Below are 15,495 nucleotides of genomic sequence, written 5' to 3' on the forward strand. Positions count from 1 at the left end.
TCCACAGAGCCGTTTGTGAACGACAGTTCCTGGTAGTCCCAAGAGTGCTTGAAGTACATCAGAAATGAGCACAGTCTGTAATTTACCACTCTGGCCGCCAGCCTGCCAGAGCCTGGGATTTCTTTTAATAAGCTGTGAACTTCAGAAGGAACGGCACTCCAAACTCTATATTCCCAGTCTAAAGACAAGCGTGCGGCCCTCCAGCACTGGCAAGGGAAGGCAGATGTGACTACAGAGTCACATCCATCTGAAAGTGATTTGGAACCTCCCAGGGAGGAGAGCAGCCTGGGGTCTTCCCTGGAGGCCGGGATGCCTGGATCCAGGGCCGAGGGCTCCACATGGCTGGATGTACCTGAGTATACACCCCAGATCACTGCTCAGGGTCTGTCTGGACTGGGGCTTCAGAGGCCTATGAGTTCCCCATGGGTGCCAGCTTCCACGGGCTGGAGGAGAAGCAGAGTCCTTGGCCACAGGAGAAACCCCACGCTCTCCTGGTTCTTTCTCCACTTGTTAATGTTTTCTGTCCTTGTCCATCAAGATCTGGTCTTCATTAGACTCCTCAAGGCTCAATGGCTTTTTATGTGGGTGCCCTTTGGTGGCTGATCCATCTCCCTAGCCCCAAGTGAAAGATTTTCATGACCAAAAATAAATAATAAATAAATAAATGGAGAATATTGATTATGAAAGTCCAAAATCATCTCTGCATCTCTGCTGCAGAACCATCTTGATGGATCTTATGTAGATACACAGCCCAGGCAGCTGTAAGGTATTTTTGTATGAAAATAATAGAAAACTCAAGGACCCCACTGAGCCACTGCAAACCCCAGACCCGCTTTCTCATCTAGGACTCTCTATCTTTCTTTCTGGGAGTGGAAATCCATCTTCCAAAGCTCCCCTGGCACTCCTAGCTATAGAGGAGTCTCCGATGCTGTTCCATCCTAGGAGAGAAAGGTACAACTGAGAACAAACATCACTCAGGACTGTGAGGCTGGGGTAGCTGGTGTCTGCCATGAGTCAGCTTCACCACCATCCTGCTCCCATGTAGATATTTCCTACATCCTACATCACTCTGAAATCTGTGAAGAAAGCACCTTTTTGTGTTTAAGTGGCAGTTCAATTTAGGGCCATTTCATTTTATTTTTTTAATGATCGTGCCAAGTATAGCAAATATAGCAACTTTGATTTTTTTTTTTTTGAGACAGGATTTCTCTGTGTAACATCTGACTGACCTGGAACTCCCTAGACCAGGCTGGCCTTGAACTCCTTGAACCCACAGAGCTCCGCCTACTTCTGCCTCTGAAGTGCTGGGATTAAAGGTGTGCACCACCTGGCTGAAGCTTTGATTTTTTTTAAAATGATCATAAAAGGGGCTGGAGAGATGGTTCAGAGGTTAAGAGCATTGCCTACTCTTCCAAAGGTCCTGAGTTCAATTTCCAGTAACCACATGGTGGCTCACAACCATCTGTAATGAGGCCTGGTGCCCTCTTTTGGACTGAAGAAAGAATACTATATGCATAATAAGCAAATAAATAAATATTTTAAAAAATAAAATGATCAGAAAGAAAGAATAACAAGAAAAAAATTAATTCTGTCTTTCTCTGCTGGTATTCTCATTCATAGAAAAGAAAGATCTTCCTATTTAAGCCTTTAACCCCAGCACTCAGTAGGCAGAGGTGGGCAGATTTCTCAGAGTTCAAGGCCAGGCTGGTCTATAGAGTGAGTTCCAAGATAGCCAAAGCTACATGGAGAAGTCATGTCTTAAAAAACAAAAACAAAACTAAACAACAACAAAAAAAGATGAAAGAATCTTCTTTTATTTTGCTATTTATTTCATATTTCAATACCTTACACTGGGGAAAACGTCCCATAGCCCTTACAGTGTATTAATTTATTCTGGTATAAAATCTGTTTGTAGTATAGCATTCAGGTCACTCTCTACCCACCTTCCTAAAGGCTAGCCTTGGGCTCCTTAAAGAAAGTAAACTAGAAACCAATCCATCATCATTTTAATCTCTCTACTTAGATGTGGATCAAAACTTCTCTCTCTCTCTCACACACACACACACACACACACACACACACACACACACACACGCCCCTCAGGAATTCAGGTCATGTTAATAGAAACTCTAGTTTCTCTTCAGAATCCAAGACCGTCTTCTAACAGTCTGGCCCATATGTTGGATCCATATGAAGTCAATCAGTTTGCTTTGGTGCCAGTGTGTGCACAGCGAAGCTGTAAACCCCAGCTGTGCGGAGTAACAGTTATGAACTTTACTGGCTCGCACATGTGAGGCCTCAGTAAATGAAGTTAAGTGTTGCTTAACTGCACCCAAGGGCAGCAGGCAGGGAGGTAGAAACCGCTGAGATTTTATTAGGAGCCAATATTAGTAGAGTGGGCTCCATTCTTCGTACTCCACAAGGGGAGTTCAAACGATAAGGAAACCAGATGAACTGTCTTCCAGTGGATGTGGTTTGGCTTAACCATCCCAACTGGTTTCTGGTAATCACTGGGATATATTGGCTGATCTGATTTAGTCTGTAAGCACCTCCACCCACAATTCAGAATATCTAAACCAGTGCTTTCCAATGTTGCAACCCTTTATTAAAGTTCCTCATGTTGTGCTGACCATAGAACTACTTTGTTGCCACTTGATAACTGTAATTTTGCTACTGTTACGATTCATAATGTAAATATTTTTTTGTTTTTTTTTTTTAGATTTATTTATTTATTATGTACACAGTGTTCAGCCTCCATGTGTCCCTGTAGGCCAGAAGAGGGCACCAGATCTCATTACAGATGGTTGTGAGCCACCGTGTGGTTGCTAGGAATTGAACTCAGGGCCTCCAGAAGAGCAGTCAGTGCTCTTAACCTCTGAGCCATCTCTCCAGCCCCTAATGTAAATATTTGATAGGCAGGATGTCTTAGTGTTCTATTACCGTGAAGAGACACCATGACCATGGCAACTCTTATAAAGGAAAACATTTAATTGGGGTGACTTGCTCACAGTTTCAGAGGTTTAGTCCATTATCATCATGACAGAACATGGTGGCATTCAGGCAGACATGGTTCTGGAGAAGTAGCTGAGAGTCCTACATCTTGCAGGCAACAGGAAGTGATCTGTCTCAATGGGCATGACTTAAGCATATACGAGACCTCATAGGCTGCCCCCAGAGTGACACACTTCCTCCAATAAGACCACACCTATTCCAACAAGGCCACACCTCCAAATAGTGCCACTCCCTTTGGGGGCCATTTTCTTTCAAACCACCACACAGGATATCTGATATGCGACCCCTTTGGGGGTTGCAACCGGTAAAATGAGAATCACTGATCTAGAAGGAATGGGGTGCAATCAGTTCCAACAATTTCCTCAGTCATTCAGTGGTTTGCCTATAGTATCAAAATGCAACCACAGTTAAGTGACCACGGTTGAGTTCAAACAGGTGAGGAGCTGCCTGGTGGTTGCTGCTTAGAATTCTGACCTTGAGCAAGAAGCTTCAGCACCCTGTGCCTCAGTTTCCTTCCTTGGTGGCCTGATGAGATGACTTGAGGTTTTATTGTACTAAGTAGTTAATTTTAGACACTAAGTGAGGTGTCTACCACATTATAAATACTCAATAAGTAGTAGTAGTTATGTGGGGAAAAATATTCCGGTTTCCACAGTTATTTCCTTATTCTCTGGAAATTTTAAAGTAAGCAATGGATAATATTATACAGAACTATAAATCCCCTGTGTGTTGTTGGCAGTTTATGATGTCTCGCTTTTGAAAATTGTACCTTCAGGAGATTAACAGGGAAAGAATGAAGTAAGCTCTCACACCTTAAATCTTCCATTTATTTATTTCTTATTTCCTAAGTAGTTGTCCATCCCAACACTAATGAGGCTCTAGGCAATAGAAAAAAATGGGTATAAAGCATAAAATTCTACTTTACTGGACCCTTTAATTGATAGCATTTTCATAAATCGCATATGATGGTGAGACAGGCAATGAACTGATGACCAAGTCACTGAACAGATGGCTTAGCCACATGTCGCATCAACTAGAACTTGACCAACCAGAGACCCCGAGATCTCACGTGGCTTCCATCAAACTCTCTGTGTTGCCAAAATCTGCACCTCCACTGCAGCTTCAACTCTGTTCACTACAAACTGAACAGAGTCAACTAACCTTAGTCCAGCTCTCTAGGTAATAAAACCCAGTTAGTTAAGCATACAGGTGAACCCAAGCCTTCTTAACACTTGCAAGTCTGAGACAAACCGCAGGCAGAGGGACCCTGGTTCTCACCATCCTCCCCTCCCCTGAGACATGGTTTCTCTGTGTAACAGCCCCGGTCATCGTGGAACTCTCTTTGTAGACCAGGCTGACCTTGAACTCACAGAGATCCTCCTGCCTCGGGATCTCACATTTTTAACCACTGCCCCTCTGCAGTGCAAGCATCACACAGCAGAAGCAAAGCGCAAAGAGGTCAAGACACGCGGGGGAAAGGGAGATGAGCTGTGGACTCAGAGGACTTTGAGTGACGTATAAATAAAATTCAGTGTCACACAATTCATTCACGTGTGCATTCACACGTGTTTATTGTTCGCTGCGAGGTAAGCGTATAGAGCTGAGCACTTTGTGAGGGAGTCAGAACCACTGGTACTCAAATTACACACAGTTGTGAGCTGCCATGCGGGTGCTGGGAATTGAACCCGGTTCACCCAGAAGAGCAGTCAGTGCTCTCAACCGCTGAGCCATCTCTACAGCCCTTGGTGTGGCCTTCATTAAGGATCATCTCTTTGGCTTTGGTGATAGGACATCAAGACATATTTAAATCGGAAATATTTGTCATTCATATTTATCACTATTCACAGTATCACACTAACTGCAAAGCGCTTCATAGTTAATAGTTTATCTTCTCCAGACATTGGGAAGACTGGATAAAGAATCTGTGATACGGAAGTTTGCCAAGAGACAGGAGTAGATACACTTGGTGTCTAGGATGTCTTGTTCTGATGCCTTGTGATGTCTTCAATGAACTATTTTTCCTTTAGTGTCTGCCACAGGGAGGGTGGTTTATAAGTGTTTTTTATTTTTAAAAAAGATTTATTTATTTCCTTTTATGTCATTGATGTTTTGCCTACACGTATGTCTGTTGGAAGGTTCCAGATTCCTCCCCTGGAAGTGAAGTTACAGACACTTGTGAGCTGCCACGTGGGTGCTGGGAATTGAACCCTGGTCCTCTGAAAGAGCAGCCCATGTTCTTACCTGTTGAGGTATCTCTCCAGCCCCAGCTTACAAATCCTATACCAGGTACTGAAAAAATACTTTCAGATTAATGAAGAGGAACAGAAATAAACACTGAGTGATTGTTTTCAAAGACCTTGTGATAGCTAAAAGGAATGAAAGCGTTTTTGCATCCCTGGAAAGTAATATTAATAAAAGATAGCACATATGCCTTGAACTGAACGGACTCAGACATGAGTGTGCTGACTGGCTTTAGCCCTGGAGTTAGCATTAAGTTACAATGCTCGTCAGGTAGGTAACCTCTGCTGGCTTCTGGCTTTTGATTTACTCTCTATAGCTGCTGCTGCTTCCTCCTCCTCTGTCTTAAATCACTAATTAATGGCATCCTAAGTTTATAGAAATGAGAATAACTTAAACATTATTAAATAACAGGTCTCCTGTTTCTGTCTGGACCATCGGTGAAAGTTTTGGTTTGGCTTCCTTCAAACACAGGGTCTAGAGTTGCTAATTATGTTAAAGATCTTTAAAATGCAAGACAATTACAAGACAACACGGGGGGGGGGGGGGGCTGAAGAGCTAGCTCAGCACTTAAGAGTGCTTGTTGAGAGAGGACCTGGGTTTGGTTCACAGTTCTTAACTCCAGTTTTAGGGAATCCGATGTCTTTTGACCTCTAAGGACACCACCAGACGTACATATAGTGCACATTCATGCCAACACAATATTCATACACATCAAATAAGATAAATAAAACTAAATTAAAAAGTTTAAGTTAAAGCAGTACAAACCAGGAAAGCTGTTTTTTAGGGTTCTGAATTTCTCACATGTGTCATCAAAGCTGGAGTTGGGTAATAAGAAAACAGTGAGTTTGTTACCTGGGTATTTCTTCTTTTCCAGTTCATCCATTCATTACTGCTAAGGCGTGTGTGGTGTGTGCCCGCCTGTGTTCACTGCGGCATACATGTGGAAGTGAGAGGACAGCTTTTAAGAACCGCTCCTCTCCTCTGCCTTGACGAGGCAGGCTCTCTTGTTTCTCCCGTGCCACACACCGCAAGCTAGGTGGCCTAGGACATTTCAGACGACTCTCCTGTCTCTAGCCCCATCTTGCTCAGGAATACTGTTCTCTGTGTTGCTTTCCTTTGGACAAGTGTGGACAGGCTGGTTTCTTATTTCTTCTTGATTCCTTTACTCCACCAAATGCTGACCCCCTTCTCTCTAAGTACATCATCTGTTCTCCTTCCCAGGAGATTGATTTAGCAATGTTTACTTGGGCAGGGAAGTTGTTCACCTCTTCTGCCTCTTTATTAATATCAGCACCCACAGTCATGGATGGATGCCAGGAAGGAAAGGAAACAAACAAACAAACAAGAACAAAACCTATTATCATACATTCTGTGCTCCTCGGGCTCCTGCTGCCCAAAGTTTGTGGTAATTTTAAATTTCCTCAACATATCAAATCTACAAGTAGTTCCTGTTGCAGACTTAGGTGGTCATAAAAAGATAAGTGCTTTGTAACATATAAAATACTAGAGTGTGCTTTTACACAACCGCTGACTTTAGTTCTTTGTGTTTTATTAGCCGCCGTGTTAGAAACTCCAGGGAGTAGATTTGCAACCATAAGGGCAGCACGGGTCTGCCCCGAGCCAGCTCCCCACAGGTTGTCAACACAACTCATGATTCTAGCCAGTAAGGAAGACTAAAGCTTTGGAGGAAGACAGAGTTAGTTGAGAAATCAAGTTTGAATCTGATAGGTCTTTCCAAGCAAGGCTCTCCATTAGGTTTGGGTAAGAATCAGCCAACAGCATTCGGGGGAGGGGGTGGGTGGATGGGGTGAGCGATGGGCAGAGCCAGCAAGGGGAGGGCTAGAAGTGGGGGTTTATAGAACACTCTCTCTCATCAATCTTTTCTGATACTAACTGCTAGAGCCTTCAAGAAATCCGTCCTAGCTGGCGGTGGCGGCGCACGCCTTTAATCTCGCACTAGGGAGGCAGAGGCAGGCAGATCTCTGAGTTCGAGGCAAGACTGATCTTCAAGAGCTAGCTCCAGTACAGGCTCCAAAGCTACAGAGAAATTCTATCTCGAAAAACCGAAAAAAAAAAAAAAAAGAATGTCTGTTCTTGCCATGAGCATTCAGCATTCACTCAGGTAGGAGACTCCCTCAAACGAAGCTGGCACCAGAGTCAGAACCAACGCGGCCTTTGTAAAGTAGACCCGAAGGTGTGCTTTTCCTAGCCAGTGTGAGCTGGCTGTGGGCTACTAGTGCCCGCAGCAAGCTCAGACAGCCCAGAGGGGCAGCAGCGGGAACTGAAGTCTGTGGAATTACTGAAAACAACCACCCTGCTTTGGGGGCAATAATTAAGAGGTGAGAAGTCCTCGAGGCAGGAAATGACCACCTTTTAAAGTCCCACCTCTGTTTCTCAGATCACCGGCTCTTTTCCCTTTAACGTGGAAGCAGGAAAAGAGCCCGGGTTCAGATTCCTGCACAGGATCTCAATTCCATTACTGCTCCTTGAGTCTCCCTCCCCAGCCAGGACAACATTGGTAATCACGGTTTCCCACAGGCACGGGAAGAGACTGGGGTCAGGAGGGATGCTCAGCTGTGAAGAAGCCACCTGGGTGAAGCACCCAGAATGCTTAACACTTGAAAGGAGTGTGAACACTGTATTTACATATAAATGAAAATGGAAAGTTCTTATGGGGTAGGTTTCTGTGGCGGGGCGCAGGGCTGGGATCTATTGTTTACTTGTGCTGTAAATCCTTTGAAATGTGTTAAAATGCTTCCCACTCATTATAAAGCTCCTGCCACCACCCCCCCCCCCCGCCCCCGGATTACGACTTTGATGCCACCAATCCTGCTTCAAAGGGTCCTTCACAGGCTATTAATCACAGTTTAGCCTCTGAAGATATCAGCGGAGAAAAAACATTTGGACGACGCCATGCTAGACTTGCGAAAACTTTGAAATCCTGAGCGTCTTGCAGATGCACACATCCTTGCTTTGACAAGTTTTCATTCTGTTACACAATCGGATGACTCTGTTAGGAAAACTGCAGACGAATGTTTCCACACACTGGGGTTGGTGGACGGTAAATAGGGAAGGGAGGACAGAGGCTAGAGGCTCCTCAGCCCTGGAAGGTAAGTCACAGAGATAAGCGTGGCGTCTGTTGGCGCTTGCTTTTCACTGACTGATGTTCGCAGAGGCCAATGGAGAGCTCGCCATCTCCCCTCACCTTCTACACTCTGCCTGAAGACCTACAGGAATTGTTCACGGCAAATGGTAGTAGTGAGCCTGCCGTCCACTTGTCCAAGGGCCTGGGAGCAGAAACCTTTCAGATTTTGGAGTTTCAAAATTTTAGATTTGGATTTGAGAGTATTTGCATCTGCATAACGGGCTGTCAAGGGAATGGGACCCTAATCTAAACCCAAGATTTAGGTTCCACATATATGTCTATGTGTACCTGCAGGTGATTTATACCGTATGTATATATGTGTATATTATTAATGTATAGACACATAAATATGTGAGACAGGTTGTATATATACATACTATACCTATGTGCATATATACACATATCTTGGAGCTGTACCACCAGTTCCTATTTTATATGATATATGCAATAACTTTTTTTTGTTTTTTTTAAGACAGGGTTTTTTCTGCATAGCCCTGACTGTCCTGGATCTTGCTCTATAGACCAGGCTAGACTTGAAGTCACAGAGATCTGCCTGCCTCTGCCTCAAAAATGCTGGGATTAAAGGCATGCACCACCATGCTCAGCTATAATATTTTATGTATGTGGCTGGAGATATAGTTCAGCACCAGGGCCCGAAGAGCCAACACTTAGCAGGTACAAGGCCCTGGGCTCAATCTTTAATACTCAAGGTACTGATAATCGTATAGTTTTGTGCATGGAACAAAGTTCCAGGTGGGGTGGGGCGATTCCACTTAAGACATCCTGTCAGTCCTCAAAATTTTTGCCTCCAGGAACATTTGGAGATTGGGTCTTCATATTTAGGGATGCTCAACTGTTATCATTAGATTACATTCATTATCAGGACCAAAAGCTATGAAACCTTTTCTGTGAAAACTTTACAGCCTCCAGTCTTTTATTTAAGTCTTTAGTAATCAACCATTGAAAGTTTTTGGCTTTCTGGTGTGTGTGTGTGTGTGTGTGTGTGTGTGTGTGTGTGTGTGTGTGTGTGGTGTGGTGATTATATGAGCAATGGCAAAGGAACGCCATGGCACACTTTTGGAGGTCAGAGATCAACTTGCAGTAGCCATCGAAACCAGTTTTCTCTTTCCACCAATGTGGGACCCAGAGATTGAATCCAGGTTGTCACACAGCAAACACCTTTCCCCCCGAACCATCTTGCCAGCTCAAATGTTTTCAATTTTCTTTTACTTCTTAGGACACCGATCAGAAAACTCAGAAACATACAAGGACATAAAAGGAAAAATTATTCATAACTCAGTTCTTTAACTTTTCCTTCAATGTAAGCATTTTTTGTTTTGTTTTGTTTTGCTTTGTCTTTTTTGCTCAGGTAATTTGGCCCAAACAAGAGCTAAGATCACAGCATCTTCAAGATCTTTGCCTCCACATTTCAGTGCTGGGAAAGCCAAGGTGAGCAGCAGATTGGTACCACTGACGGGGTTGGGAGTGGATGCTGTCTTGGAGCTAATGACAGAGTGGGCGACCCTGCTGCTCTCTGTCTGTCACTGACTGCACAGTCTGCACACGAGACTGGCAGTGTTCGGGAAACAAGGGCAGTTCTGAAAACTTAGAAAATTCGAATTGTGGGATCATTACAATCCTGATAGTCAGGAAAAATAATACCTAACATGGAGAAGAATGGCGTGTGAATGAGGCCTTTCCAGGAAGAGATAAAGCAATTTTCTCTGGGAGCATCGCCACCCCACAGAAGGTAAGGAAGCCAGCTAGAACCAGCGAGGAGAAAAAGAACCAAATCCACTCCTGCCCTCTAAAAGTGAGTTATGCAGGGCCACGCTAGGAGGACTCATAAATATCCAACCATAAAATAATATCTAGCTGTTCTGCTCTTCCAACCGATGTTTAGACAGGACCTCAAGGACCACCTGATTGATGTCGATTGTATAGATAGTTCTCCCCACTCGTCTGTGGTTGGGCTTTCTGTCGCTTTAGCTGCCAGTGGTCAGTCATGATTCCAAAATATGAAGTGGAAAATTCCACAGACAAACCATTTATAAGTTTCCAATGTGGCATCATCGAATGACAATATGAACGCCCCTATTATCTCTCTTGGTTCTCATAAGATCTGACTCATCCTTTGGGGCAGCGAATCCATGTTGTTTGCACCTCCCCCACCCCCGTCCTTAGGGGCTCTCTCTCAGTTGTGGGGTCATCTGTAGTAACACAGTATAACCTTTTTAGTTTTTAACCTAATGTTGGCTCTCAAACATAGGAATAATGATGCTGGCAATTTTGAAATGCCAGAAAAGACGGTTCCTTACAGGGAAAGTGAGGGGCTACCTTTCATACAGTATCATCTTAGAACTGTTAATTTTGTTATTAGCTGTGGTTGTTCATCTCTTACTTTGCCTAATTTATAAGTTCGACTTTGTCATACAAATGTTTGCATAGGGAAAAAAGGTATAGTATCTATAGGTTTTGATGAAGTCCACAATTTCAAGCATGACTTTGGATATATCCCCCAAGGATAAGAAAAAAGCTACCTCCTAACCCCAAAACCAGTTATCTTGAAGGTATTGGTGTGATAAGGAATTTACATCTCTGAATTTTCTTACTTTCTATTTATATAACATATTAACTTACTTAATAAGAAATAACTAATTTGGTCACATATAATACTATTAAGTATTACTCCAGAATTGATATAAATGTACATATTTATACTTACTTTCTTAAGAATAAAATTTTTTTTTGCACACAGTAGAACTTCGAAGATTTTATCTAACAATGATTTTTACACCCACGTTGCTTTTAGGACCCACTTGAATCCCCTAATTTTCATCTTGTTTCTTTGTGGCAAAATATCAGGACTATTTACCATGGGTTATATGAGCCCATGGGAGAGCTGTGTGTAAGAGTTTAAGTACTCCCAAGAACTTCTTGATCTGGCATGACTATGTTGCTTGTGTTCCATGTAGTTGATTCTCATTATTTGTAAAAATTATGATTCGTAAGGTCACTCCAAATAGCAACACTGAACCATTGCCCCGGAGGGTAATACAGGTTTAGGTTCCAGCAAGACTCTGGTCAGAACCAAACAATAAATACCTAACCCTCAATTGATGTGTTTTTGTTTGAAGACACCTAGTTACACACACACACACACACACACACACACACACACACACACACACACACCTTCTAGCTAATTCTGCTCAGTGTTTTTATAAAAACCATATTTCACTTGCAGCATCTGTGTCTTTAAACTCACAGACGATAGCACACTAATTCTTTCCCAAGGGAAGCCTGTTGGCGCACACCTCTGCATGAGGCTCTTCACCCTCTTCTTGTTCGAAGCTCTCTATAGCACTTCAGAAACACACTTGCCCCCCCCCCAACTGAAAACTTACCAATAAAGCACATATAAATGCAAAAACAGCCGTATATAAATAGACCCTGAGAGCAGACTCTTGTCTGTGGTAGGAGAGCTGAGCCGGAAGGACTGGCTGTGACCTTTGACTCTAACCGGAAGGTTGAGCACCAGCAGATACCTCCTTTTCACTGCTGTGTATTCTGTGAATGACCAGAAAAGCATTTGTGACTGGTCTTGGGGCTTTAAATAAACTTTTGCAGGAAGCAGATTAAAAAATATAGAATTTACACATTATGATGGTAAATTATGATGATTATGATGGTATGATAGTGTGTGCTTTTTTTGGGTAATGATTGGCTTCCACAAAATTCTGAATGAGCTCCTAACACCAAAAGATTCCCTTCGGTCCTGAGTTCCTTTCTTGCTCACACTTGATTTCTAAATTTGGAACCCTGCTGCGACCTGTGCCCCTGCCCTCCACACCTAGAGCCCAGCGTGGTGCTGTCTCCCTCCCTATTCTACATGGTATTGTCTAGGCCTGCCCTCCGGAGTCGTGCGCCCTGCGCATTTAAAAGCACACAGGTGATGAGTACACAGGACCGGAGGTTTGTTCTAGTCTTTCAAAGGAGATGAGCTTAAAGTTCTAACTAAGACATTCAAAAATATGAAGGCAACAGTGATTAAGCACACACACACACACACACACACACACACACACACACGTACACGCACACGCACACACAGGCAAGCATGGTGTGCACACCTGTAACCCCAGTACTGGAACCCCAGAGCTAGGGTCCATCTACATTATAGACCATGCTGTGTGAGTGAGGTTACCTCAAACAACAAAGCAAAACAAAAAAGCTAACACCTGGGTACTAAGAGGAGGTGATGGAAGTGGCTCTCTAAGCTGGACTCATCCTGAGGTTCCCGGTTTAGAGCCCCATTTCAAAAGACAAACTTGGGCATGGGGAGGGAAGCCCCAGAGGCACTAGGAAACTGTCTAATCAGCCAGGCAGATACCTGGAGGACAAAACTTAGAAAGCCTCATTAGTTAAAATCCTTGGTGGCCTGGCCTTCCTTGTGATCTGAGGTAGGACACCTGCTTGCCTTCAGGGGATAGGGAGGTCAGAGAGTGACCTGCTTAGACTTTATGGACTGCTTCTGAGAAGGAAGACAAAAGGTGAGAGAGGCCTTCCTGGTCTGCTGTTTGCACAGACTCGGGATGGGGTGGGGTGGGATGGGGTGGGGGCGGACTTCAGCCTGCACCTGGGCTGCCCCAGCATGCTAGCAGGGCAGACCACAGAGCCTCTGAGGGGGCGGGGCTGTAGGGTTCTTCTCAAGAGCTGGGCACATCTGTCTCTTGATAGCAGTAAGTCTCCTTGATAAAGGGCCTTGTCAGGAAGATGGGTAGAGGCACTTCCGAAGTTTTGGGATGCAGATGGTGGGCACTTACTCAGACCAGGAGAAAATTCTTCAGCTTTTCCTTTGGTTTAAGGGGTTGTTTCGAGTCCTTATCTTTACAGTAGAGTACATTCAGGAGACGAACGAAGCGGATCTTTGTGATGAAGCTATCCTTTCAGACTTCCGTTTCTAAAGTTACATCAAACCATGTTGATGGCAGTGCATATTGACAAGAAGTGAGGTTCAGAAACCAGGATGGGCTTCAAACTTAGACGCTGCATATGCTGGCTGCAGGACTGTGGGGCACTTAACCTAAAAATCTCTGAGCCTTAGCTTTTCATGTGCAGAATGGAATAAGAGCTGTTCTTGCATCTGAGGGTCATTCTGAGAATTCCGTGATAGAGTGTGAACAGAGTGAGTCCATGTACAATACAGTAGGTACTAGTTTTAGGTCTTGACCATCTTCTAAAATTCTGGGCATGGACTCTGTATGTCTATGACAGCCCGGTGAACTGTGGGGGACTGCAGTCTGTGACCCCAGGTGCTGAGTTGCTCAGGAGAACTCTGAAGGGTAGCTAGCACCATGCCCAGGAAACCAGGCAGGACAGGCATACCAGCAGAAAGGGAACTTGCTCAGCTCCTGCTGACTTACGCTGCTGAGGTTCTTAAAGTGGAAACGACCCCAACAGTGAGCCATTTCCTCTGTAAAATACAGCACTAAGCTTGCAGGTGATGAACTGCAGCCAGGTGCTCCCATTCCCGGGATGTGGAGAGTGAAGAGCAGGCGCTCACCCTGCAGTTACGCAGAAATACAGACGTTGAGGAGTCAGGCAGGGGTTTCTGCTCACCTTGGACCCTCTTCCTGCCCACGGCAACCTTACAGCTTTTGAGTATGAATTGGTACTTTCTTCTGTATTTTTCCATTTTACTGTAGTTGATTGATTTTAGTGAGCTTCAAAACGGTAAGTATTATTGCTTTAACAGTGCCACACCAGCTGGTAGGTAGACCCTACTAGTCAGGAGGTTGCGGTGGGAAGATGGGATTGCTTCAGTTCATGGGCTCCAAGCTTTTACCAGAACACCTAGGCATAAAGCTTACTGCTAGGTTCAAAATGTCAGACCTGCCAAGAGAAAAGACATTTTAATTGGGCAGATGGATACATATCTAGATAGATGATCAATAGGGTCACAGATAATAAGTAGAAAGACAGGTGATTGATAGATAGATAGGCATATGACAAATACTAGGTTGATAGATAATAGATAATATAATAATAGATGATAGATAATAAGTAAATGATGGTAGGTAGGTAGATAGATGATAGATTAATGGGTATGGTGATAGGTAGATAGATGATAGCCAGATGAGAAGTAATAGGTAGATAATAGGTAGATAGCTAAACTGTTCCTTTCCTATAGCAGTAGAAAAGACACATTTTATAAAAATAAAAAAGTCAGGAAATACACATATGCAAATGAAGCTGTGTGTCCCAGTTTCTTGGACTGGGAGAAGAGTCTTTCTTCTGGTAGCTCTGATAGCTCTTGGGATAGGTCATTTTTTGTTCCGGTTCGGTACTTTCTGCAGGGCTCCTAATTCCTAGGCCTGGTTACAGGAAGAGTCTGGGCAACACAGTGATCTCTCCATGCCAAACAAATTGATAGACATTGTGTCTCAATTACCAAAGTTTTGCTAGTATTCTGGGGGAGAGGGACTGACCAATCTATCTTCACCTGCTAATAGAAAGGCAGAGGAGCTCCATGGCAGCCCCAAGCCTTGGGGAGCAGCTCATTAGCTAAGCTGTACATGTGTGTGTGGGGGGGGCAGTACTGAATGAAAAGTGAGGGGAAGGCGAGAGGTGTTTCTCTAATGAGAATTTTTAAGTAAAGGGAAATGGCGGAGAAATTCCCAGAAGCTGTGTAGATGAGGTGAGGTGAGAGGGAAAAATAATAAGAGAAACTTGAAAAAAACTCCCAAAATTTACCACCGAGCTGCAACTGCAGGCTGACGTTAGCCAGGGTCTTCCCTTCAGACCTGATTAGCTTGCCCCAACTCTTACCAGGCCCGGGCTCTATTGTTCACTGAGAATGATGGGATATCTGCTGAGGACACCTCTCTCTCTCTCTCTCTCTCTCTCTCTCTCTCTCTCTCTCTCTCTGCAGGTGGAATCTAGTAGGGATGCCAATGGAATTCTCTTCTCTTTTCTCTCACATGTATGAGAGCGGCCTTCCTTCAAACACAGTTTCCCTCTCCTCTTTCCCACTGGCCAGGCAGGAACAGCACCGAGCAGTCTGTGTGTGACCCACCAGCCCCCAAAGTGCAGCC

The 15,495-nt window shown here is 44.1% G+C and overlaps 1 protein-coding gene across 1 annotated transcript in view; it reads left to right on the plus strand.

Moving 5' to 3' along the window:
- Myo3b (myosin IIIB) overlaps window positions 1-15,495 on the plus strand; it is a 326,704-nt gene that overhangs the window by 174,142 nt on the left and 137,067 nt on the right. The window contains exon 22 of the mRNA XM_087900046.1: window positions 9,768-9,847. Coding sequence (XP_087756172.1) covers window positions 9,768-9,847 — 80 coding nt within the window. The remainder of the gene's footprint in view (window positions 1-9,767; window positions 9,848-15,495) is intronic.

Source organism: Myodes glareolus, chromosome 21 (assembly GCF_982192425.1).
Source record: "Myodes glareolus chromosome 21, mMyoGla1.1, whole genome shotgun sequence".
Classification (NCBI taxonomy): Eukaryota; Metazoa; Chordata; class Mammalia; order Rodentia; family Cricetidae; genus Myodes; species Myodes glareolus.